The following is a 21,568-nucleotide window of genomic DNA, read 5'->3' as shown; positions in this document are numbered from 1 at the left end:
AATGAGACAAAAACAACAACATTGTTCATCTATCAGATTGGTAAAAATTAGTTCTGACTCCAGAAATTTCATTTTTAGGAATTTATCTGACAGTACATAAAATATATGTACTAGTATATGAATGGCAGCATTGCTTCAATAACAAAAAAAAGGAAAAGAAAAAAAAGAAACATCCTGAATGTCTATCATTAGAGAAAGGATGAATAAATTATTATATATCCATATTATAAAATTCTGTGCAGCTCTTAATAAGATTACAATAGATCTGAATGTGTTGATTTGGAAAGCTGTCCAGCATATGTCACTAAGTGAGAAAAGCGTATTACAAAAATTACAAGAATTTTTGTTGAATACATATGTGTGTGTGCGTGTCTCAAAGCAAAGAAAAAAATATGAAAGGATTGAGCTATAGTAATCATAATAGTAGTTAAGCAGGAAAGTGTAGGGAACGAAAGGAAGAAGGTTGATTTTATTTTAAACACTTCTATATTGTTTGAAATGTTAAAAGGAGAACTTTATAATTTAAATAACTGAAGAAAACTGATATTTAAAAAATAATAGACATGGGTACAGTTTGGCCAATAGCATGAGCAGAACACATACATACCATACAATTTATAACTGTAATTATATATAGACCAAGGAAATTTCATGGGGATTGTTACCACCATGACAAGTCAAGCTTAAACAGTGAGAAAAGGCTATTAATGCCACCATCAAAGTGAGTTCATTCACAGAATTCCTCAAACATATTATTCTAAATATATAGGACAGCAACTTCTGATTGAAGCCAAAATTGCTGAGCTTTCATGATTATAAACACTTATGCATTCATGTCTAAGAATTCTAAGGTAAAGCAGACACTTTCATGGCTTCCTAGACATAAAAATAAGTGACAGACTAAAATGACAGGAATTAACCTATATATTCCTTAAATTGAAATTTTGAGGCTGAAAGAGGATCTGTGTGTTTATCATCTATGAACAGAGTTTCTCTCTCATTTTACTCTAGGGTGGTATAGGTGTCCTAGGTATCCCCTCATGGAAGATAGAGGTGGACCATGCATTCCCTGTAGCTACTATGTACTGGGGGAAGGCCATAGCTTCCAGTTATCTTTATAAAGGAGGGAGGTCTACATGGCTTTGGAGTTGAGGATCTGAGGTCAGATCTGTGTTTAAATCCTGGCCTATAACATGTTTGTTGTTTTCATCTATAGTAATAGCAACTATGTTTTAGAGGGCTGTGAGGGAAGAGGAGTAAATGAGATGTTGGAATGATCTCAGTAACAATTCGTTTACATAGGAAATGTTCAGTTATTGGGAGCTGCTGTTGTTACTCTAAAAACCAGAAAAGCCTGACAGAAGCAAGTGGGCCAAGTATGCTTTTAGTGTCTACAGACATCTTCTTCCTCTGTTCTTCCAGATATTCTCTCTCTTCTAAACCCCAGTGCTCCTAGCTTTATGACTTCTCTCTTTCTTTCTCCTATATAAACAAGAAAGTATCTATCTCCCTTTATGCTCAGTGTAACCTTTCTTCTCATACTGCCTGAAAGTTTTCATTTTAAACAGTCTTTCTGTAAAATAAAATACTTTATCCCAAAAAATGCTGGAGTCAGATAGGCCTGGGTTCCAATTCTGGACCTGGAACTCAGTGGGTGACCTCAAGCAAGTCATTTAACCGCTCAGCTTCATCTGTAAAAGGGGACAATAATATCTACTGCATAGTGGCACTACAAAATATGTATAAGCATGATCTTACTCATAGTGGTAATGACAACACAAGTTTCTGAAGGCTACCACTAAGGACAGGCTTGCTTTAGTCATCTGAGGTAAGATGGGAATTAACTAATACAGCGGGGATAGTTGGGTACCTCAACCAAATTCTTCTCACTTCCTTTGCTCAACTTTAACCTTTCTCTTCATATCCCTTGTCCTTCCATTCATTCAACAAATACGTGTTTGACACCTAGTTTAAATTGGAGTACAGTAATAAACGAAGCGTGCCAGATGTTGGAAACTGGTATTCATTCTTACCCATTCTGCTTCTAGGCCACCATCACTAGCCTCAATCTCTCCTTTCTCATTCTCCTATCCAGAAAGTTCCTCAGTCTCCCGGCTGACTTGGGCCCCTCGGAATTAATGGTGGGCATATGGGTGAGGCAGGGAGAAATCAAGTAGAGGAGAAATCTATGGAACAGGAGTATGTTGATAAGACTTAGAGGACTTTAACCCTGTAACATGGCAAAGAGATCACAGCCACCAAGTAGTGAGGCCCAGAGCCCTGTCTTTAGAAGTACAACTCCATGTGTGCATTACTGCTTCCCAACTATGCCAAATACCCTGAAACTCAGTAATAGTTGTGTTGTAGAAAATACCTCACATATTTAAAAAAACACAAATGCTTTTATTTAAGAACATTTATTTGGGAAATAAGACTACTGAATCCTAGTCCTAAACCTGCAATGCAGTTATTGTGTAATCTTGGGTAAATCTTGAATCCCCGTTTGTTATGTCAATTTTATTTAAAATTATACCAGTTATGTTTTTAACATATGACCACCAATTCTTTGAAACTCCTTTCTCTAGGAAATGGAGCGTAATTCTCTTCCCCCTGAATGTGGACTACACTTAGTGACTCACTTCTAATGACTAGCGTATGAAAAGGGAAACACAGTCAGTTTATAATGGGGAAACCTGAAAGATATCATCTTAACTAAGTAACCAAGATCAGCATCACCAATAATAAATTATGTTGATATCATGTGCTCCCTAATAGGATGCAACAAGAAGAACACATCTCTGTGATTCTTCCCCCAAACCCACAATCTCAGTCTATTCTTAAGAAAACATCAAACAAACCCGGGGACATTCTACAATACTCCTGACACTCTTCAAAAGTGTCAAGATCATGAAAGATAAGGAAAGAGAACTGTTAGATATTAGAGGAATCTTAGGAGACATGACAACTAAAGGCAATGTGGGATCCCGGAACAGAAGGTCATTAATGGAAAAACTGAGGAAATCTGTAGCTCAGTTAATAGGATTGTACCCAGGCTAATTTCATAGTATTGGCAATTGCAGCGTGTTTATATAAGATGTTAGTGTTAACATTAGAGAAAAGTTAGGTGGACCACAGTTGCCCTTGAGGAGATGGAAAGCAAAGAGTAATCTTGGAGAGACAAAGGCCAATCAGGACTGAACCAGACAGACGTGGATAGTCCCACCAGGTTACCAATGATTATTCTGAGTCCTAAATGTGAATCCCTCTGAGAACGCATGGGTATCATTCTTATAAAACCTTGATAATCAAAGGTAAGAAATTTTAAATAGTTTGATTTTAAAAACTCCAAATTACAAAATGCAAAATTCTGTGATCTTTTTGTGAATAAACAATGTTTTTAAAATAAGATTGTTTCTATGATCTCTCAACTTGTGGGGGGAAAAAAAGGAGAAATGTAATGGTGACATCCAACCATAAGAAGAGCTGTGTGCTTCATGGGGAAAACTGCTTCTAAATCTAAAGTTAATATAGAAACATAGCACTGGCATTGCTGTGATAGAATATAAAAAAATAAATTATGGACAAGCTAAGGAAAAAAAGAGAAAAAGATATATAAGAATACCAACAGACTTTTGATATTAAAACAAACAGAACTCCTTTCTAACCCAAAATTATAGGGTTAATTTTGAAAACTAGTTTCACTAAAATCATATAATGCCTGTCATGTCTATAATAAATTTTACAGGTAATTTTTGCCCTTATTTATACAGCAGATAATATTAAGGGCAGTGTGAAGAATGGTTTCCCTTTGCATTTTCTTCAGATATTGGCTCTTTATCTCAGTTACTACCTTTCAAATCACCTCTTGGAGCACCAAGTACCAGGTCTGGCCTGGAGGTGAATAAGCTAAAAAGATGTTACCAGTAAAAAGATGCCACTGTACATCCCATAGCTGCCCTCCCACTGGAGGGAGAATCCAGAGAACTGGAAATGTGGCCTCATGACAAGGAGTAGATCATCCAATTCCCTGGGCTGGATCTACAAGAGCATATACCGCATTTGCTTAGTGATCCCAAGGCACCAAAACAAGAGAGGTTGGAGTGCCCAATGTAGTGGCAAGACGAGGTGATATAGACTTTATCCGATAATGGACTCTACTGATGAATGCCTTAGCTACATCAGTTGCTTCTAAGCCACGCCATGATTTTCTCCTCTGCTGCAGAATTGAACATTGGGGAACTAGGCTTAGAGGGCTCACAAAGCACCAGTATGCTTTCTTGTAAAATAGAAAATAGAACTCCTTTCTGAGTGGAGAAATCTGGTTCTGCTTTTGGATGCTACTTGTCTGACTCTGAATTTTGAACTTCCAAGATGTCAAGTGTTAGATAGCTTTGGTATGGACTTAATGATATCACTTAAATGGGCCAAGGAATGGCAAAGATGCCATTTTAAAGCAATATGTTTACATTTGATTCATTCAATTTAATAAATATCCAATGAGTCATGAAGAAAAAGTCTGGGTTTAGTGAGATCTTTTGTTGGATGTGAGCAGCTAAGACTTATAAAAGAGATTGTTTATAGGATAAAAAAGGACTGACCAAAGGCAATTCAAACTCTATAAAAATTAAGCCTTTGATTGACACTTTCTCCTTAAAAACAAAAATAGAAAACAAACAGAGGCCACATTGCTTGCTGTATCCACACAGAGCTACAGATTTTATTGGATCAGAAAGCTTTTGTGAATTCTAACATCATATCTAATAGTGTTGTCCATTATTTGCTTAAAAAGGAAGTAGAAACACAACTCAAGATATCCAGTGGAAGAAGATAAATGGAACATCAAAAATCATCCCTGTCTTCCCAGGTGGTATGGCTCAGTGGTTGAGTGTCAACCAATTAATTAGGAGGTCATGGTTTTATTCCTTGTCAGGGTGCATGCTTGGGTTGTGGGCTCAATCCCCAGTGGGGGCATACAGGAGGCAGCCCATTGATGATTCTCTCTCATCACTGATGTCTCTCTCTCTCTCTCTCTCTCTCTCTCTCTCTCTCTCTCTTCTCTCAAATCAATAAAAACATAGTTTTTAAAAAATCATCTCTGTCAGATTCAGAGGTGTCACAGTTGTAACATAACACTGAACCTCTTGAATAATTCCAAGGAAAGGTATTGACAGATAAACTTTAGATCTCACTTTAAAACCTGGAAATTATTAAGTCTTTTAGAAATCATGAAAAAATTTTTCTTTCTGTTATAAGTGGAAAAATTTTCTTCTTCAAACACCAGAAGGAAGTAGTAGTAGTAGTATAAATGTATCCCTTAACCAACCATGCTCAACCCCAAGAAGTGATTCATTGGACGGTTTCTATTAATGTGGAGGTTATAGACACCTATGCTAATTTCCTATATGTGGTAATTTATGTTAAAACTTCTTGTTTTCTTTCTTTTTTCAGCTTTAGTGAGAAATAATTGACATATTTTGCTACATAAGTTTCAGGCATACTGTATGATGGTTTGATTTACATTTATTGTGAAATGATTACCACAATAGGTTCAGCTAGCATCCATTTCAAAATGTGTAGTTAAAAAGGAAGCCCCAGTGTTCTTGTAGGATTTTTTTTTCTCCAAGAAGTAGACAAAATCAGTAAACAATGAAACAGAATTTTAAAAGTTGTAAAGCCATCATTTAAGATGTTTTCACCAACAGGTTTACCTGCACGCTGACCACAATAACCAAAGACGTGGCCATGGTAACTGCAAAAGACTGGTAGTCGGCAAGGTGCTGCCCATCTTCTCCGGCATCGCTGTAAAAGGCCCCATAAGGGATGAAGAAAAGGGCTAATGAGGTGTAGATTCCATGTGCCATGCAGATGAAAAATCTACGCTTGTTAAAAAGTAGATTCAGCTGTCCAGGTTTGTAGAGCTGGGGAAAGTCCATGCTGTTCTGGTCACTTACATCCTGTCAACAGAGAGTTATTTCAGCAGAGGAGATTTGAGGAGAAGTCAGAGGCCCCGAATTCCCTATCTCCAGAAATAGCAAGTGCATGTCTAAGCATGCCCTCATATGCACTACTCATTATCTTGTTTTCGTTCCCACAATAACCCAGAGGATACTAAAATGATCTCTATTATATAAAGGAGGAACTTGAGTTTCCAAGAGAGATTCGTGAGAGGTTACACAGCTCTTATATCAGAACCAAAACCTGACTCGCACCCAGATGTTTGGCTTCACGTTTAAGTTTTCTTTCCTGTACTCTCCTGCAGCGGCACTCGTGACCCCAGCATCCTAGTACATCATGTGCAGTCAATGGGCCCTGGGGTTCATTGCCAAGGCAGTGAGTGGTAGTAACCAGGTGATGGCAACAGAGAGCTGCAGAGTTGGAAATGGCCAATCAGAGTTCCCAACTTAGAGGGGTGGGTGAGTAACAAGAGGGGAACAGGAAAAGGGGAAAACTGCATGTGGGAACCCAGGTGGGCAGGAAGAGCTGAGTGTTCTACCCAGGGAAGATTCCAGTGACAGTTACCAGGTGTTCAGGACAAAGGATTTCCACAGAATATGAGGGCATCATGTTTGCCCCCAGTGGGGGTCCTGGGAGAAACTAAAACAGTGACTCTCAAGCTTAATGTGCATGGAAATCACCTGGGGAGAAGATTATGATTCAATAGGTCTAGGACCCGAGACTCTGCATTTCCAACCAGCTCCAAAGCTGATGACCACCAAAGCCAAATGCCAAAACCAAAAAGGATGGTAAGGACTGACCACAGAGGACATCAGAGGGGCATGGGTGGAGGAGATGCAGCTGAAGAGGAAGGAATACAGTTATGAACTCTGGGGGCAGATCAGGTTCCCCTTCCCCTTGTGGGATGGCGTGAGTCTTGGTGAATGGGGTCCCAGGAAGAACACTGACATATTCTCTTTAGGACGTCTGGTTTTGAGATGCTGTTGGGGGCTTGTTTTCTCAGTCCAGTGACTGGTAGAGTTGAATGCACAGACTTTGAAACCAGACAATCCTGAGTTCAAACCCTTAGCAAATGGGGTGTAGTCTTAGACCTGTCTGAGCCTCAGTTTCCTTATTTCCATACACGCTAACAATAGCACCTCCATCACAGGACTACTGTCATCATTAAATGGGTATGTATTCAGCAGAGTTCCTGCCATACCTTAAGTAATAAATGCCTTATTTAAATAATAACAAATACAATAATGATAGTAATAACAATGGTGATAGCGTAGCAAGTTCGGAGCCAAGTGGCCTGGTGTCAGGCTGAATCCTATGACTTATTGGCTGTATGGCTTTGGGGCAGTGACTTGAACCTCTGAACCTTGGTTTCCTCCTTATAAAATGAGTGATCTGTAGTGATCACTGAGACCCTCTCGGCATAGCACTCCATGATCCCGGGATCAGTTTAAGAACCAAAGTTGACAAAGCAGAAAAGGAAAGGAACAGGCACTCAAGTAGATGGCAATAGAGGCCTTATTGTATATTTTTTTCAAATCGCACAATAATCATCTTTTCCCAGAAACTGTCCTACTTTTATTATTTTATTCCACATTCTGAGGAGATATAAAGTACCAAGAAAAGAGACACTTGTCAACATGGCACTTGAAAATGAATGCATGTAAATCCTTTATATCTAAGGTCTTTAGGAGTCTATTACTTTGTGTAGAGTTCCATAAAACGTGCTATTCACACACTGCCCTTTTTACATATGAAAAGTGAAACTTATAGCTCACTACAAAGCCACAAAATGGGAGAGTGGAGTGAGCTCATAATGTGAAGATTTATATTTTGCAATAGATGGCTTTGGGCCAGAAAGTGAGGCTTAGCAAATGGGTCTAACAACAGCCTGGAGAAAATCTGGTCTCCTTAAAAATACTTCAAAAAAATTTTTTTAAATAATACGCTGTCATCGTGCCATGGAAACTCCTCTGGCTAGCCTTTCACTTCCCCACAGGCAGCCAGACATGTCCCCCCTTCCAGAAAATACCTTCCAAGGCTCTGAGTATGCCAAGGAGCCACCATTTTTATAAATGATTCTCTCTCTTCTCTCCTCTCAAGCATGTTGAACTAAACAAAAACGGCAATGCACCCTCTCTCCCCATGGCTACGGGGCTGTGTCTCTCTCCCACTGGGAGAGTTCTCTGCTGGTCTGTAGTTCTGTTCTGGCCTGTGCTGACCAAGGAAGTCTCACCGCAGATGCTAGCTCTCTGCACTCCAACCTGGTTTCATGAATTTTTATCTATCACTCATGGTTCTCTACACTCTCAGAGGCTAATACTGCACTTCCCGGTGTGTGAACCACAGGGCACTAGTTCTGAGGCATATTAATAAGTGATGTATGAAAAATAGGTAACAAAAAGTACAGTCAAATGAGTTTGAAAAATGCTGAATTAAAAAGAAGTTAAAGAGACTATTTCCTGCAGGACATCTTAGAGCCTTAAGAGCTGCCTGGAGTTAGGCTGAATTCTATCACTTTTTGGCTGTATGGCTTTGGGGCAGTGACTTGAACTACTAAATCTACCAGAACAGCAGCTCAGACTCTCACTCCCTTGTGATGAGTGAATGCATTCAACAACTCTACTTAGATAGACTGTGTCTGCCTTCACGCACCAGAGGACACATGAAAATGCTCAGAGCCTTAAGAGCTCTAAGATGGTGGGGTATGGATCTAGGGTATGAATCTCCAAGAGGAGAGTAGCCAAACTTTGATCAGAGAAACTTCTTGGGGCAGTGGGGGATCTGAAAGGGGTTATGACCCAAACAATACCTATTAAAACAATTGCACTCCTAAGACTCTTTCTATGACTTTTATCTTCTACTTAGAAGTTAGAAGCAACTAAAAGCATCAACAGAGAAAAATAACTTGTAAATAGAGAAAAACACATACCTGGTCAAAAATCCCCATGGCTAAAACAGGAAGTGATGTGTAGACAATGTTAAAGAGGGTGATGAACCACTGGTCATAGACAGTCTGAAAACAAATAGCACAGCAGTGAGAAACATCGTCTATAGGAGTGATAATATATATTTACTTGTCAGCTCTTAAATGAAATTTCTCAATTTCCTGAGGTAGGTGAGAGTTTAGTTTTGGAGTCAGACAGACATGAGTTCTCCCAGAGGCTCTGTCTTAGCAGCTCCCCTATCTTGGTGGGAGACCAGATCTTTCTCAACTTCCATTTCTTCATCTTAAAATGAAGCCATACACTCCCTACAGACTTGCAGTGGGGATGATAGGAGATGACCCAGAGAGACCACTGGACACATTCAAGGCCCGGACCCTTGTGGTGGGTTATTATTTCATCCTTCAGTTTTGCAATGGGTTATAATGAGTCTAATGATCTAACTTAAGTGATATGCAAAGGATCCACTAAAGTCTTCAGAGGGAGATGCAAAAATTAACCTGTCAGCTCTATCCTGCTTTCAAAGGGAGAGCTTTTTCTTGGGAGTGGTTTAAAGTAAAGTGGGAATGAAGCTATTTGCTCAGGATACTACATATAAACAAGTAAGATGATAGAAATATCCCCTCACATCTATATAGAATACTTCCTTGCAGGAGCCTCACTAAAATTCATACAAAACAGGTATTATATATTCATTTGTTAATGAGTACATAGAGATGTAGAAACAGAATCTTTTGGAGTTACAGAGCTTAATACAGGCAAAGACAAAAATTAAAACCCAGGTCTCCAGCTCCTAAACAATGCCTGTACTGCTACTCATATCATTCATGCATTCATTCATTCAACCAATATTTATTAAGAAACCCCTATGAGCCAGGTACTATATTCTAAGCAATGGTAATTCAACCTGATTATTCAGATAAAAATTTCTCATGAAATATGCATTCTAATGGTGTCAAGAAAAGGACAATAAACAAGATTATATATATATATATATATATATATATATATATATATATATATATATATGAATGAGTGCGTTAGAAGATAATAAATACTAGAGAGGAAAGGGGAATAAGAAGTGTGGGAGGGTTTTAGTTGTAAAAAGATGATTAGAGAGGGTCTCACTGAAAAGTGACATTTGATAAAATGTAGTATGCAACCTTACAGAATCCCAGCCCAGAGCAGGAATCTTAACAGGGTCCCAGATGCCAACTCCTATATACCCCAAGAGTCTACCAGAACAGCAGCTTGGTCTCTCACTTCCTTGTGATGAGCAAATGCATTCAACAACTCTACTTAGATAAGACTGTGTCTGCCTTCATGCATCACGGGACACATGAAAATGTTTATCACAGCATTGGTTGTAATAGCTCCAAACCAACCAAAACATCCATCAGGTGTACCATATGGACATAATGAAATCTACACTAATAAAAGAGAAAGATGCAAATTGACCGTACCTTCGTGACACCCACCAGACCATCAGGAGTGAGTATGCAAATTAACCCAACAAAGCTGGTGGGTTAATTTGCATACACAGGTGCCAAGCAGCTGGGGGCAGGGTGGGACACTTGCGTCGTCACCATGGTGATGACGCAGGCATTCCACAGTGCCCCAGCCGCTCCGGGCCTCTGGGAAGCGTGGGAAGGCCGAAAGGCGGCTCTGGGCCTGAACGAAGGCAGAAAGGCAGCTCCAGCCAGAGCGAAGGCGGTGCTGGCAGCCAGGGGAAGGAAGGCCCATTCTTGCATGAATCTTCGTGCATTGGGCCTCTAGTATTACAGAATAATGAAAAGCAAGAACTACACCTATATTCATAAAAAAGAATGAATCAAATGCTGAACAAAAGAAAAACAGTATGATACCATTTCAATAAAGTTCAAAAAATGTGCCAATCTTTTCTTCATACTCATGGTAAAATTAAAAGACAAAGCAACAACGTGATTATAAAATGCCAGGGTAATGGTTACCTCTGAAGAGTTGGAAAAAGGGTGTGGCTGAGTACAGGTATGGGAAGCTTCTGGGAGTTTGGCAACATTCTGTTCCTTTCACTGGATCATAGTTACGTGGGTGTTCGTTTTGCAATATGTTAAGCTGACATTTATGTGGTAGGTACTTTTTTGTAGATTGTTTATACTTTACAATTTAAAAAGGAAACATGTGACCTTTTTTAGTTATAACCTGGCAAAACTTGGACACTAGGAAGATTTTAAAATTCCACACCCCGGGCCAATTAAATCAGTATCTTTAGGGGTAGGATGATCCAGGTAACGGTAGTTTTAAAATTTTTTGAGGAGGCCCTGGCCAGGTGTCTCGCTTGGTTGGAGCATTGTCCTGTGAACCAAAAGGTTGCAGATTTCATCACCAATTAATACATACCTAGGTTGCAGGTTCAATTCCGTTGGGGCATGTGTGGGAGGCAACTGATCGATGTTTCTCTCTCTCCCCCTTCCTCTTTCTCTAAAATCAATTTAAAAAATATATCCTCAGGTGAAGATTTAAAAAATTTTTTTCTCAGGTAATTTCACTGGGAAGCCAAGGTTAATTTTGATTATTTTACTCATCCCTATGCCCTCATCAAAGAGAGGGAGAGAAATTGCTGGCACAAATCCCCCACTATTTGTGATGGCCTCTGACTTCCATTCTTCAAACATATCAATTCATTTCATGATTACAGTTTGGAAAACGTAAAAGGAGGAAGCAGCCAAACTGAAATCTTGTGGCCCCAGGCAGAACCTGGTGCTGGTCAAATCACTTATTCTTCCTTTACCTCATCTACCATCCAACTTCCACTCACAGGGAAGGGATGATTCCTGGTATTAGGAAGAAAGAAAGAATCTGGGAAATTATGACATGCTAAACTGTCAGTAGCTGATGGTCTGACATAAAGTGCCACCATTGTCACAAACTGACTAGCACTAAAACCTACTATTATTTCACAGCAGCATTTTTAAGTTGGAACTTCAATTCAAAGCCTAATTTTACAGTTGGAACAAGAGAGGACAAGAAGGGAAAATCATGAGAATCAAGCTTAAATGAGTTTTTGCAATTTCTTGTAAGAATTTTACTGTCACTCAGAATCACAACAAGAAATGATATTTACTGAGCCCCTACTATGTATTAGGCACTAGTTCAACGGTTTTACATATATTGACTCAAGAAATCCTTACAAGCTTATGAGGCCATTACTACTAACAGCCCCCAAATTACAGATGGGAAAACTGAGTCCCATCAAGGTTGGGAGATTGATCAATGCATTGATCACAAAGATTTTCAAAGCATGGTCTAGAGAACTTCTAGGGTACCCACAGGGTCAAAACTATTTTCACAGAGATACTAAGAAGTTAATTTATTTGCCCTTTTCTATCTTTTTCTTGCATAAAGGCATATACAATCAATTGAATGGAGAAGCAGATATGAGAATCCATCCTAGGAACCAAGTCAGAAATCTGATATTTCTCTCTGCAATACTCCACATCAAATTAATCCCCAAATCCCACAGCTTTAACCATACCAAATAGCTCGTGTTCCAAGACAAGTCATTCTTGACTTCTATAACTTTCCTCCTGTTGTCCCCTTTGCTGAGATGCCCATCCTCTTACTCCTCATCTTCTTCACTATGATTGATCCTTGAAGGATCAGCACATGGACAGGTCTTCCAGGAAGCGTTTCTGAACCCTGCCCCCTTCCACCCTTCAGAGTTGGGATCCAGACACTTCTTAATAGTCCCCTGACACTCCACACCTCACTGCTTCATAACTGTCAACTTCAATTATTTATGTGCCAGTTCCCAGCACCACCTCCACTAGACTCTGAGCTCCTTGTGAGCAGGTTATATGACTTACACACCTGTGCCAACCCAAGAACCTAACTCAGTGCCTGGCATGTGGTAATTACTCAGTGAAAGGAAGCTTTGTCTTAAAGGTTAGGGCATTGAAATCAGAAGCAGAACTGGGTATTCTTAAGATAATCTCTCTGAGTCTTAGGTTTCTTGACTATAAAATGGGGATTCAAGGGAGGTAGTGAGTATTCAATGAAATAAGTAAATGCCAGTACAGCAGCACCTGACAAACAGATAGTGCTCAATAAGAGCATACCTTTATTATGGAAGGGAAGGGAAGGGAAGGGAAGGGAAGGGAAGGGAAGGGAAGGGAAGGGAAGGAAGGAAGGGAGGGAGGAAGGGAGGAAGGAAGGAAGGGAAGAAAAGAAGGAAGGAAGGTGGGACAGAACGATCCAAGCTTCAAATGATGTGTTTGATGGGTCAGTGAAAAGGTTTATTTTTTCACTAATTATACTTTTTTATGAAAATACAATTATTTACTGCTATAACTAACCAAAGATATTTATTTCTATAATAAACTACTGTATTAATGAAATCAATAGAAAATTAGAACAAGATTTAAAGAAAACTGAATGCCTGGATATAATTAAGCTTTTTCCTCATAAATACTTAATTATATCAATCACTGTTCACTCTAATCAAATTGTGTTCATCTGAGTCATTCACCTTTTATAAAATGCCTTTTCTGACTTAGCACAATTGAGTTCGGGGGCTTCCACAAAAATTAAAGTCACAAGCAGTATTTCTTTTACAAAGGTTTCTTCTTCCCCTTGCAAGAGATCTCCACCCATTCAAAGAGCTATCCTGAAGGTCTTTAGATACCCTCAGAAAAATTTTAATTACCCCCCCTCTGGGAACTAGGACCAGCTGAGAGAGCCACACTAGCCCAGATCATGACCCATGTGGATCCCATCCCTGTTTCTCCCCTTCCAGGTGTTCCCAAGCCCTCTACCACCTCCACTACCCACCTATCTCCAACCACACTCACGTGTGCACACATGTGAGTTGACCAGATGTCCCAAACAGATAGGCAGGATGGAAGAGAGAGAAGGAATGATTCTTCTGGAGCCTCTGGTGTGTCAAGAATTCTGGCCTGAGACTAGACCAGTCTAATGGTGCTGACACTCTAATTTTGGGTAACTCAGATTGTTTATATAAACAGGAGTTCCTGTTCATATAATATTTGTTATCATATAAACATATTCTAATATGTTTTTAATTTATTTCAGAGAGAAGAAGGGAGAGGGAGAGAGATAGAAATATCAATGATGAGAGAGAATCATTGATCGGCTGCCTCTTGCACACCTCCTATTGGGGATCAAGCCTACAACCTGGGCATGTGCCCTTACTGGGAATTGAACCATGACCTCCTGGTTCATAGGTTGACACTCAACCACTGAGCCACACCGGCTGGGCTAAATATAAATAGTTTTAAAAATGTATCCTAGGGCTAGTCATATCACCTCAACTTCCAAATTGTCAATTCCCCATCTACAATATTCTGAATAAGAGAAAATCCATGCTCCTGTGAGATGCCATTAGTCTGTTTGGAACCATATAAATGTCTCCTCAGAGAGCAGAAAAAAAGGGAGAGAGAGTTCTCCATTTTTCCAGCTTCATTGTTTTCCTACTTAAGGAAAGCTCCTCCTGGCTCTTTTCTTTGGGGGAGCAATTTATCAACCTTATCAACCATTTTATAGAGTAAAAATACTCCAACTACAAATCACACTCTAAACACTTGGGAAACAAAAACTCTATGATTTATAGAATACCACATTTAAATAAACCTTAATAAGGCTCTTACACGGTTACAAAGGGCTTTCCACTCTGAGACCATTGGCTTAGCTCCTTGTTCAAACAACGGGATGAACGGCCTCTTTGAAGACATGCATCCCCGTTTTGCTGTGTGTTGCAGGAGAAAACTATATAATAATATTTTTTCTTTTTGGCCTGAAAAAACATTTGTCATTTAAAGAAAACACATTTTGGAATAAATATGAGGTGCTTGGCCTCAGCACATCTGTTCCTGATTTGTGTAATTAGCAGAAACCCACGAGCAGGATCCAGGAGGAATGGCCCGAGACTGAGCACCCGCCCCTCCCTGGGTTTTCCACAGAGCACATCTGGAAGGCGAAAGGGGTGAGGGGGGCGGGGGGTGGGGGGACCGCTATGCCAGGTTCAGATGGGCTCACAGGTAACCAAATCCATGAAGTCATCAAAGCCTTGAGATTAGTCACACTCTTTCACATCACTTTCCAAACTTTTCATTGTAAGTTTTCTTATATTGTTTGTCAGAACTAAAGTTTTTCTGGCCTTGACAACATAATTGTTTCCATATCACCACAGAATAAAAAAAAATACATACACAGCTCTGTATCTCACTGACAATGATAAATTGTCATCAGATAATATCATCTCACAAGTACACAGTGCCAGTAGTTGCATAGTTTCAAATGTGAATTTCCTAAATAGGGCCTTAACCAATGTCTTTTATTTTTTTGGCTCTATACCTGGTGGGAGACAGCTCATCTTTATTAAAAATCCTGAGGGCATAGAGCACTTTTAAAATAAGTTACATGTATAAATGGTGCACGCAAATCCACAGTGGACTCCATGAAAAGCATGTGAGCTTTGATAACAGTTTAGGATGAGACATATCCTTACAAAGGATCCATGATTCAGCTTAGAGACCTATTTGACCTTTTTCCAGACCCCTCTGGTTGTAAATCTCATCAGGACAGATTACATTTAAATTGCCTCTCAGCAGCAGTTTGGTTGGAGTGCTTGCTGGCCCAAGCTTCCAGATGACTCTGGGAGGCAGTTTGCCTAGAGACAGGCCTGGCCTTTCTAAGGGCCTAAGGTTTGGGAGACACCCCCCAAGACATAGCTTTCTCTCAGTAAGGGAGTTCATTTTTCCCAATAGTCATATTGTACTGAATGCTTCTGGTCGTTTCTCCTTCAGATTCGAAATAAAGCAAACATTTGCCTGGTTAGGTTGGGAGAAGATAGTTTAAAAACAGAAGAAGAACCCTGGCCAGTGTGGCTTAGTTGGTTGGAACCTTGTCCCTGTACACCAAAAGCAGCAGGTTCAATTCCTGAGCCGGGGCACATACCTAGGTTGTGGGTTCAATCCCTGGTCAGGCATGTATGGGAGGCAACTGATCAATGTTTATCTCTCACTTCTCTCTCTCTCTCTCTCTCTCTCTCTCTCTCTCTCTCTCTTTCTCTCTCCCCGTCCTCTCTCCAAAATCAATTTTACCAACACACACTGGTATACTTTTAAAAAACAAAAGCCCTGTCCAGTGTGGCTCAGTTGGTTGAGTGTCGTCCCATGCACTGAGAGGTCACTGGTTTGATTCCTGGTCAGGGCACAGGCCTGGGTTGCGGCCTCCCCAGTAGGGGCATGCAGGGGGCAGCTGATTGATAGTTCTCTCCCATCAATGTTTCTCTCCATCCCCTTCCTCTCTCTCTCTTTCAAATCAATAAAAGTATATTTTTTTAAAAAGAAAAAAGATATAGCCATTCTTCTTTTCAAGTCTGTGACAACTGGAGTGGCCACTTATGGAGAGAGGCGATGGAGCACTGCAGGGAGAGTCAGAAGACATGGCTTCCAGTCCTAGCTTTGCCTGTCCCTAATTCTTGGTTCTTGGGTGACTTGGGTTCGTCCTCTCTAAAATGAAGGGCTAAACTCATTATCCCCGACACTCCCTGCCAAAGCAAAGATTCTAGATTTCAACAAAACATACATTTTTTGTTCTGTGTCCCAGCTGTTTCTCTCAGGAAAGCAAGCAAAAGGAGTGTGGTTCTTCCCAGGCAGATTCTTTCCCCCTGTGTCCCAGAGCAGTCGCAACAGAGGCGAGGTACTGAAGTTAATCAGAGGAAAGTCCGGGAAGCAAGCACAGCCCAGCCTGCATCACATCATCCTTCGTCTGACATGTCCTCACTGCCATCATCCCACAGGCAGTGAATGAAACCACCCACTGGCCCTTTGGAGCCTCGCACGCCACAGTTAGATCGGCTTGCACATCTGCCCCAGCCCACCTACCAGGATGGGGCATTGGCTGGAATCTACCAAGGATATCATCAGAGAATAAGAGCCTGGATAAAATTTACCAGGCTCCAAGAGACAGACCAACATAGTAAGAAAAAGCACATGTCACTTCATTAAGTAATTAAACTGGTGTTTTGAAAAGTCAACATCGTATGTAAGAAAGCACAATCTGTTTACATTTGGTCAGATGTTTTCGGCTGCAGAGTAGACTACTTCAAAGCAATCTGTTAAGAGGTGCAGGGAAGAAATATTTAGGTGCTTATGAATCATGCTGAAATTGGACAGAGTTGGCCCCAAGACATGGCACATCCATGACAAATTAAATTAAAAAACAAAACAAAAAACTCTTGGTGGAAAAATAAGAGAAAGTTGACTATGGAGCTATTTAACATCAGTCTCACATTTATGAAAATAATAATGTTCGCAGAATGTAAGTTCCCTGAGGACAGAAACTTATATCCCTCTGGTTCATTCTGGTGTCCCTTGAGACCAGCAGAGCACTTGGCCTACACCGGCACTGTTTATTCTTGTTAAATGAATGAGAATTCAAAGACTGTATGTTTGGTGTTGGAAAATGCGTGTGTGAGTCTCACTGGTAAGTGACTGATGATCAGGCCTACAAGGAAAAGCCTCTAGACCAGCGGTTCTCAACCTGTGGGTCGCGACAACCTGTGGGTCGCGACCCCTTTGGGGGTCGCCTAAGACCATCAGAAAACACATATATAATTACATATTGTTTTTGTGATTAATCACTATGCTTTAATTATGTTCAATTTGTAACAATGAAAATACATCCTGCATATCAGATATTTACATTATGATTCATAACAGTAGCAAAATTACAGTTGTGAAGTAGCAATAAAAATAATTTTATGGTTGGGGGTCACCACAACATGAGGAACTGTATTAAAGGGTCACGGCATTAGGAAGGTTGAGAACCACTGCTCTAGACACACACCTGCTGTTTCTGAAATCTGCCAGGCCCTAGAATTTTATGACTACTGGCTCCATCTCAACATGGAGCCTTTAATTCTATTGAAGGAATTTGGGGGAGGGATGGAAGGAGGTAGAGAGGCCTGACAGCCAACTTTCATTAACAGACTGGAAGTGGCTATCTAATGGGCTTTAGAGGGTAAGAAAGCCTTGTCACCCAACACATGACTTTAGAGGCCAAAGCCAACCAAATGATCTCAATGCTGGGTGGGAGGGGAAGTATGACTACAGAAATGTCCCCTAGTCAAAAATTCTTGTTCCCTGCAGACCAGTGTCTTTCCCAAATATGTGTGTTTTCACTTGCTTCATTTACAGCATATTGTCCTTAGAAAAACAGGGCTAAGAAAAAATGCCAATAGATTTTTCAGTTAAACCCCGTTGCTAATCAGAAACTGCTAGTGAAAAACAGGAAATAGAAAAGAGACAATGATCCCAGTTCCACCTCGGAGTTGCCTTCACAGCCGGTTCTCATTCTCCCATTCTCACTAATTCACCAGACCACCTGTGTGTGTGTGTGTGGGGCGGGCGGGGGGGCGGGGGAGGATGGGAAAAACCAGCGTTTCCACCTTTATAATGAAATAACTCCTGTTCTAGAAGACACCGCTTGCTGTACAAAGCACTGTTGAGTAAGATCCCCCTTCAATACCATGCAGTTTTTTAAAAGATGTTTCTGAATGAGTTGACGTTAAATGGAATTTTAGAAATTAATAAGATATCAAGTTATCTTACAAAGGCACGGTTCTCAAAACTGCCTGATATTGGCACAAGATCGGACATATAGACCAATGGAACAGAACAGAGAACCAGAAATTGACCCAAGCCATTATGCTCAAATTAATATTTGACAAAGTAGGCAAAAGCATACAATGAAGTCAAGACAGTCTCTTCAATAAATGGTGTTGGGAAAATTGGACAGAAACATGCAAAAAAATGAAACTAGACCACCAACTTACACCATACACAAAAACAAACTCAAAATAGCTAAAGGACTTAAATGTAAGACGGGAAACCATAAAAATCTTAGAAGAATCCATAGGCAGCAAAATATCAGACACATGTCATAGCAATATCTTTACTGATACAGCTCCTAGAGCAGCGGTTCTCAACCTGTGGGTCGTGACCCCTTTGGGAATCGAATGACCCTTTCACAGGGGTCGCCTAAGACCATCGGAAAACACATATATAATTACATATTGTTTTGTGATTAATCACTATGCTTTAATTATATTCAATTTGTAACAATGAAATTGGGGGTCACCACAACATGAGGAACTGTATTAAAGGGTCGCGGCATTAGGAAGGTTGAGAACCACTGTTCTAGAGTAATGGAAACTAAGAGAAAATAAACAAATGGGACTTCATCAAAATAAAAAGCTTCTGCACACCAAAAGAAACCATCAACAAAACAACAAGAAAGCCTACTGCATGGGAGAACATATTTGCCAATGTTATCTCTGATAAGGGCTTAATCTCCAACATTTATAGGGAACTCATACAACTTAACAAAAGCAAGATGAACAATCCAATCCAAAAAATGGGCAAAGGACCTAAATAGACACTTTTCAAAATAGGACATACAGCAGGCCCAGAGACATATGAAAACATGCTCAAAGTCACTAATCATCCAAGAGATGAAAATCAAAATGACAATGAGGTATCATCTCACACCTGTCAGAACGGCTACCATCAACAAATCAACAAACACAAGTGCTGGCGAGGATGTGAAGAAAAAGGAACCCTCATGCACTGCTGGTGGGAATGCAGGCTGGTGCAGCCACTGTGGAGAACAGTATGGAGTTTCCTCAAAAAATTAAAAATGGAACTCCCGTTTGACCCAGTAATTCCACGTCTAGAAATATATCCCAAGAAATCAGAAACACCAATCAGGAAGGATACATGCACCCCTATGTTCATAGCAGCACAATTTACAATAGCTAAGACTTGGAAACAGCTTAAATGCCCATCAGCAGATGAGTTGATTAAAAAACTGTGATACAGCTACACAATGCAATACTACGCTGCTGTAAAAAAGAAGGAACTCTCACCATTTGCAACAGCATGGATGGACCTGAAGAGCATTATGCTAAGCAAAATAAGCCAGTTGGAGAAAGGTAAATATCACATGATCTCACTCATTTATGGAATATAATGAACAACATAAACAGATGAAAAAATATAGAGCCAGAGAAAAAATATTGTAAAATATAATAGAAGTAATTCTATAAATAGAAGTAATTTGTAGATTTTTAATATTTCCTACAACTTTTGTGATATCATACTATGTTGGTACAGTTTGGGTAATATTATTATACTTAAAGTCTTTTTTTTCTTGGAAAAAAAAAGAAAATGGAAGTTTCTGAAAGGGAGAAAAAGAAATAGCTTGTTTCTTTGGAGATAAGAATTCTTAGCATCATTTTGTCCTTCATACACCTTACTGCTTCCAAAATATTGGAACTAAGATAAACAGCAGGGCTATGTCAGATTTTGAAACTGTGGCCATAGGGACATGTGTTCCAGAATTTCCCAAAGTGGGTCCTGTTCTACAGGACATTATGCATGTTATTTAGGGGAAGAAAAACAGGGCTCTGTGCCAAGAGAGTCTGAGTAATAATACCAAGTTTCATCGCTCTAAGACACTATATATTGTAAGAAAGACCATTACCGATGCCAAGATTAGACCATATGGAATCTAATAAAGCAAAAGCAGCAAAGGGAGAATAAAGGAGAAACAAATCTTCATGCAGAGAGGGACTACAGGAAAACATGCTTGCATCAACCTTGGTACCAGCTAAAGGGAGAGACAAAAAAAATTTCTCCTAAAAATTTCAACAACAAACGATATACACTGGATTTGAAATCCAAACTAAAAAAATACTGCAATAGAGAAAGAGATCCCAGGCAGGCCGTATCCCCATTAAGATACCAATGGCAAAAGCCTTATAAATTGTCTCTGGGAAAAAATGGCTTCAGGAATAATGCCATCAAGATGGCAACATAGATCATTCCCAATATCAGTTCCTCCCACAAGAAGACCAATGGCAACTATCCACAGAGAAGACACCACTGTGAAAATCCCAGAGCAGGGGGATGAGGCTGAAGCACCACCCAGGACCACAGAGACAGAGAAGGACCACATCCAAAGGAAAGAAGAGGGGCTACACTCTGACTGCATCGCCCCTCACCCAGGTGGCACAGCACTGTACCAAGAGGGTCCCTCAGGGCCTATTGTTTCTCCAGTGGAGAAAAGAGAGGCCCAGGTGGACACCTAGCTCTCCCAGCACTGCAGGACACTTCCTGGGTGGCCTAATCCAATCTTGCCCAGTGGGAATCACTGGGGAAATCTGCAGAGGCTCAGAGATGGAAAAGGGGGTGGGGCTTACAGCAACCAACACTCAGATCTCACTCTTGGTGCATCCCATTCTTACTTGCAGCAGTGGGATCCTGGCTAGGGGCTCTGCCCATCTACAACTGAAACACTTGAGAAACTTCATTGTAGACAGGTGGTCTGTCTTACAACTGGGTTTAACCATGTCTTTGGAGACAAATGGGTTTAACCATGTCTTTGGCTTAAACATGTCTTATTGTTTTCCTTGCTGTTCTCTTTTTAAATGTGAACATTGGCGAGAGACTTCAAAAGAATAATTGCTTAACATCTGACTCTGACCAATTTTATCAGATCTTAAAAGCAGAGCAGAAAATCACCTAAACGTAGGGGTTACAAGTCATGGAACATAGATTTCGACTTCAAAGATTTAATGAACACAACTTTGGCAGTAAACCTACCTA

General features: G+C 40.2%; 1 protein-coding gene across 1 annotated transcript in view; it reads right to left on the bottom strand.

Annotated features, from left to right (window-relative positions):
• ATP8B4 (ATPase phospholipid transporting 8B4 (putative)) overlaps positions 1-21,568 on the bottom strand; it is a 190,693-nt gene that overhangs the window by 10,586 nt on the left and 158,539 nt on the right. Inside the window, exons 23-24 of the mRNA XM_023751673.1 lie at positions 8,885-8,968; positions 5,709-5,954 (exon numbers count right to left, since the gene is read on the bottom strand). Of these exons, the coding sequence (XP_023607441.1) occupies positions 5,709-5,954; positions 8,885-8,968 (330 nt within the window). The remainder of the gene's footprint in view (positions 1-5,708; positions 5,955-8,884; positions 8,969-21,568) is intronic.

The sequence above is a fragment of the Myotis lucifugus genome, unplaced genomic scaffold (genome assembly GCF_000147115.1).
Source record: "Myotis lucifugus unplaced genomic scaffold, Myoluc2.0 scaffold_23, whole genome shotgun sequence".
NCBI classification, from domain to species: Eukaryota; Metazoa; Chordata; class Mammalia; order Chiroptera; family Vespertilionidae; genus Myotis; species Myotis lucifugus.
Note: the sequence above shows the minus strand (reverse complement) of the source record. Positions and strands in the feature narration are given on the sequence as shown.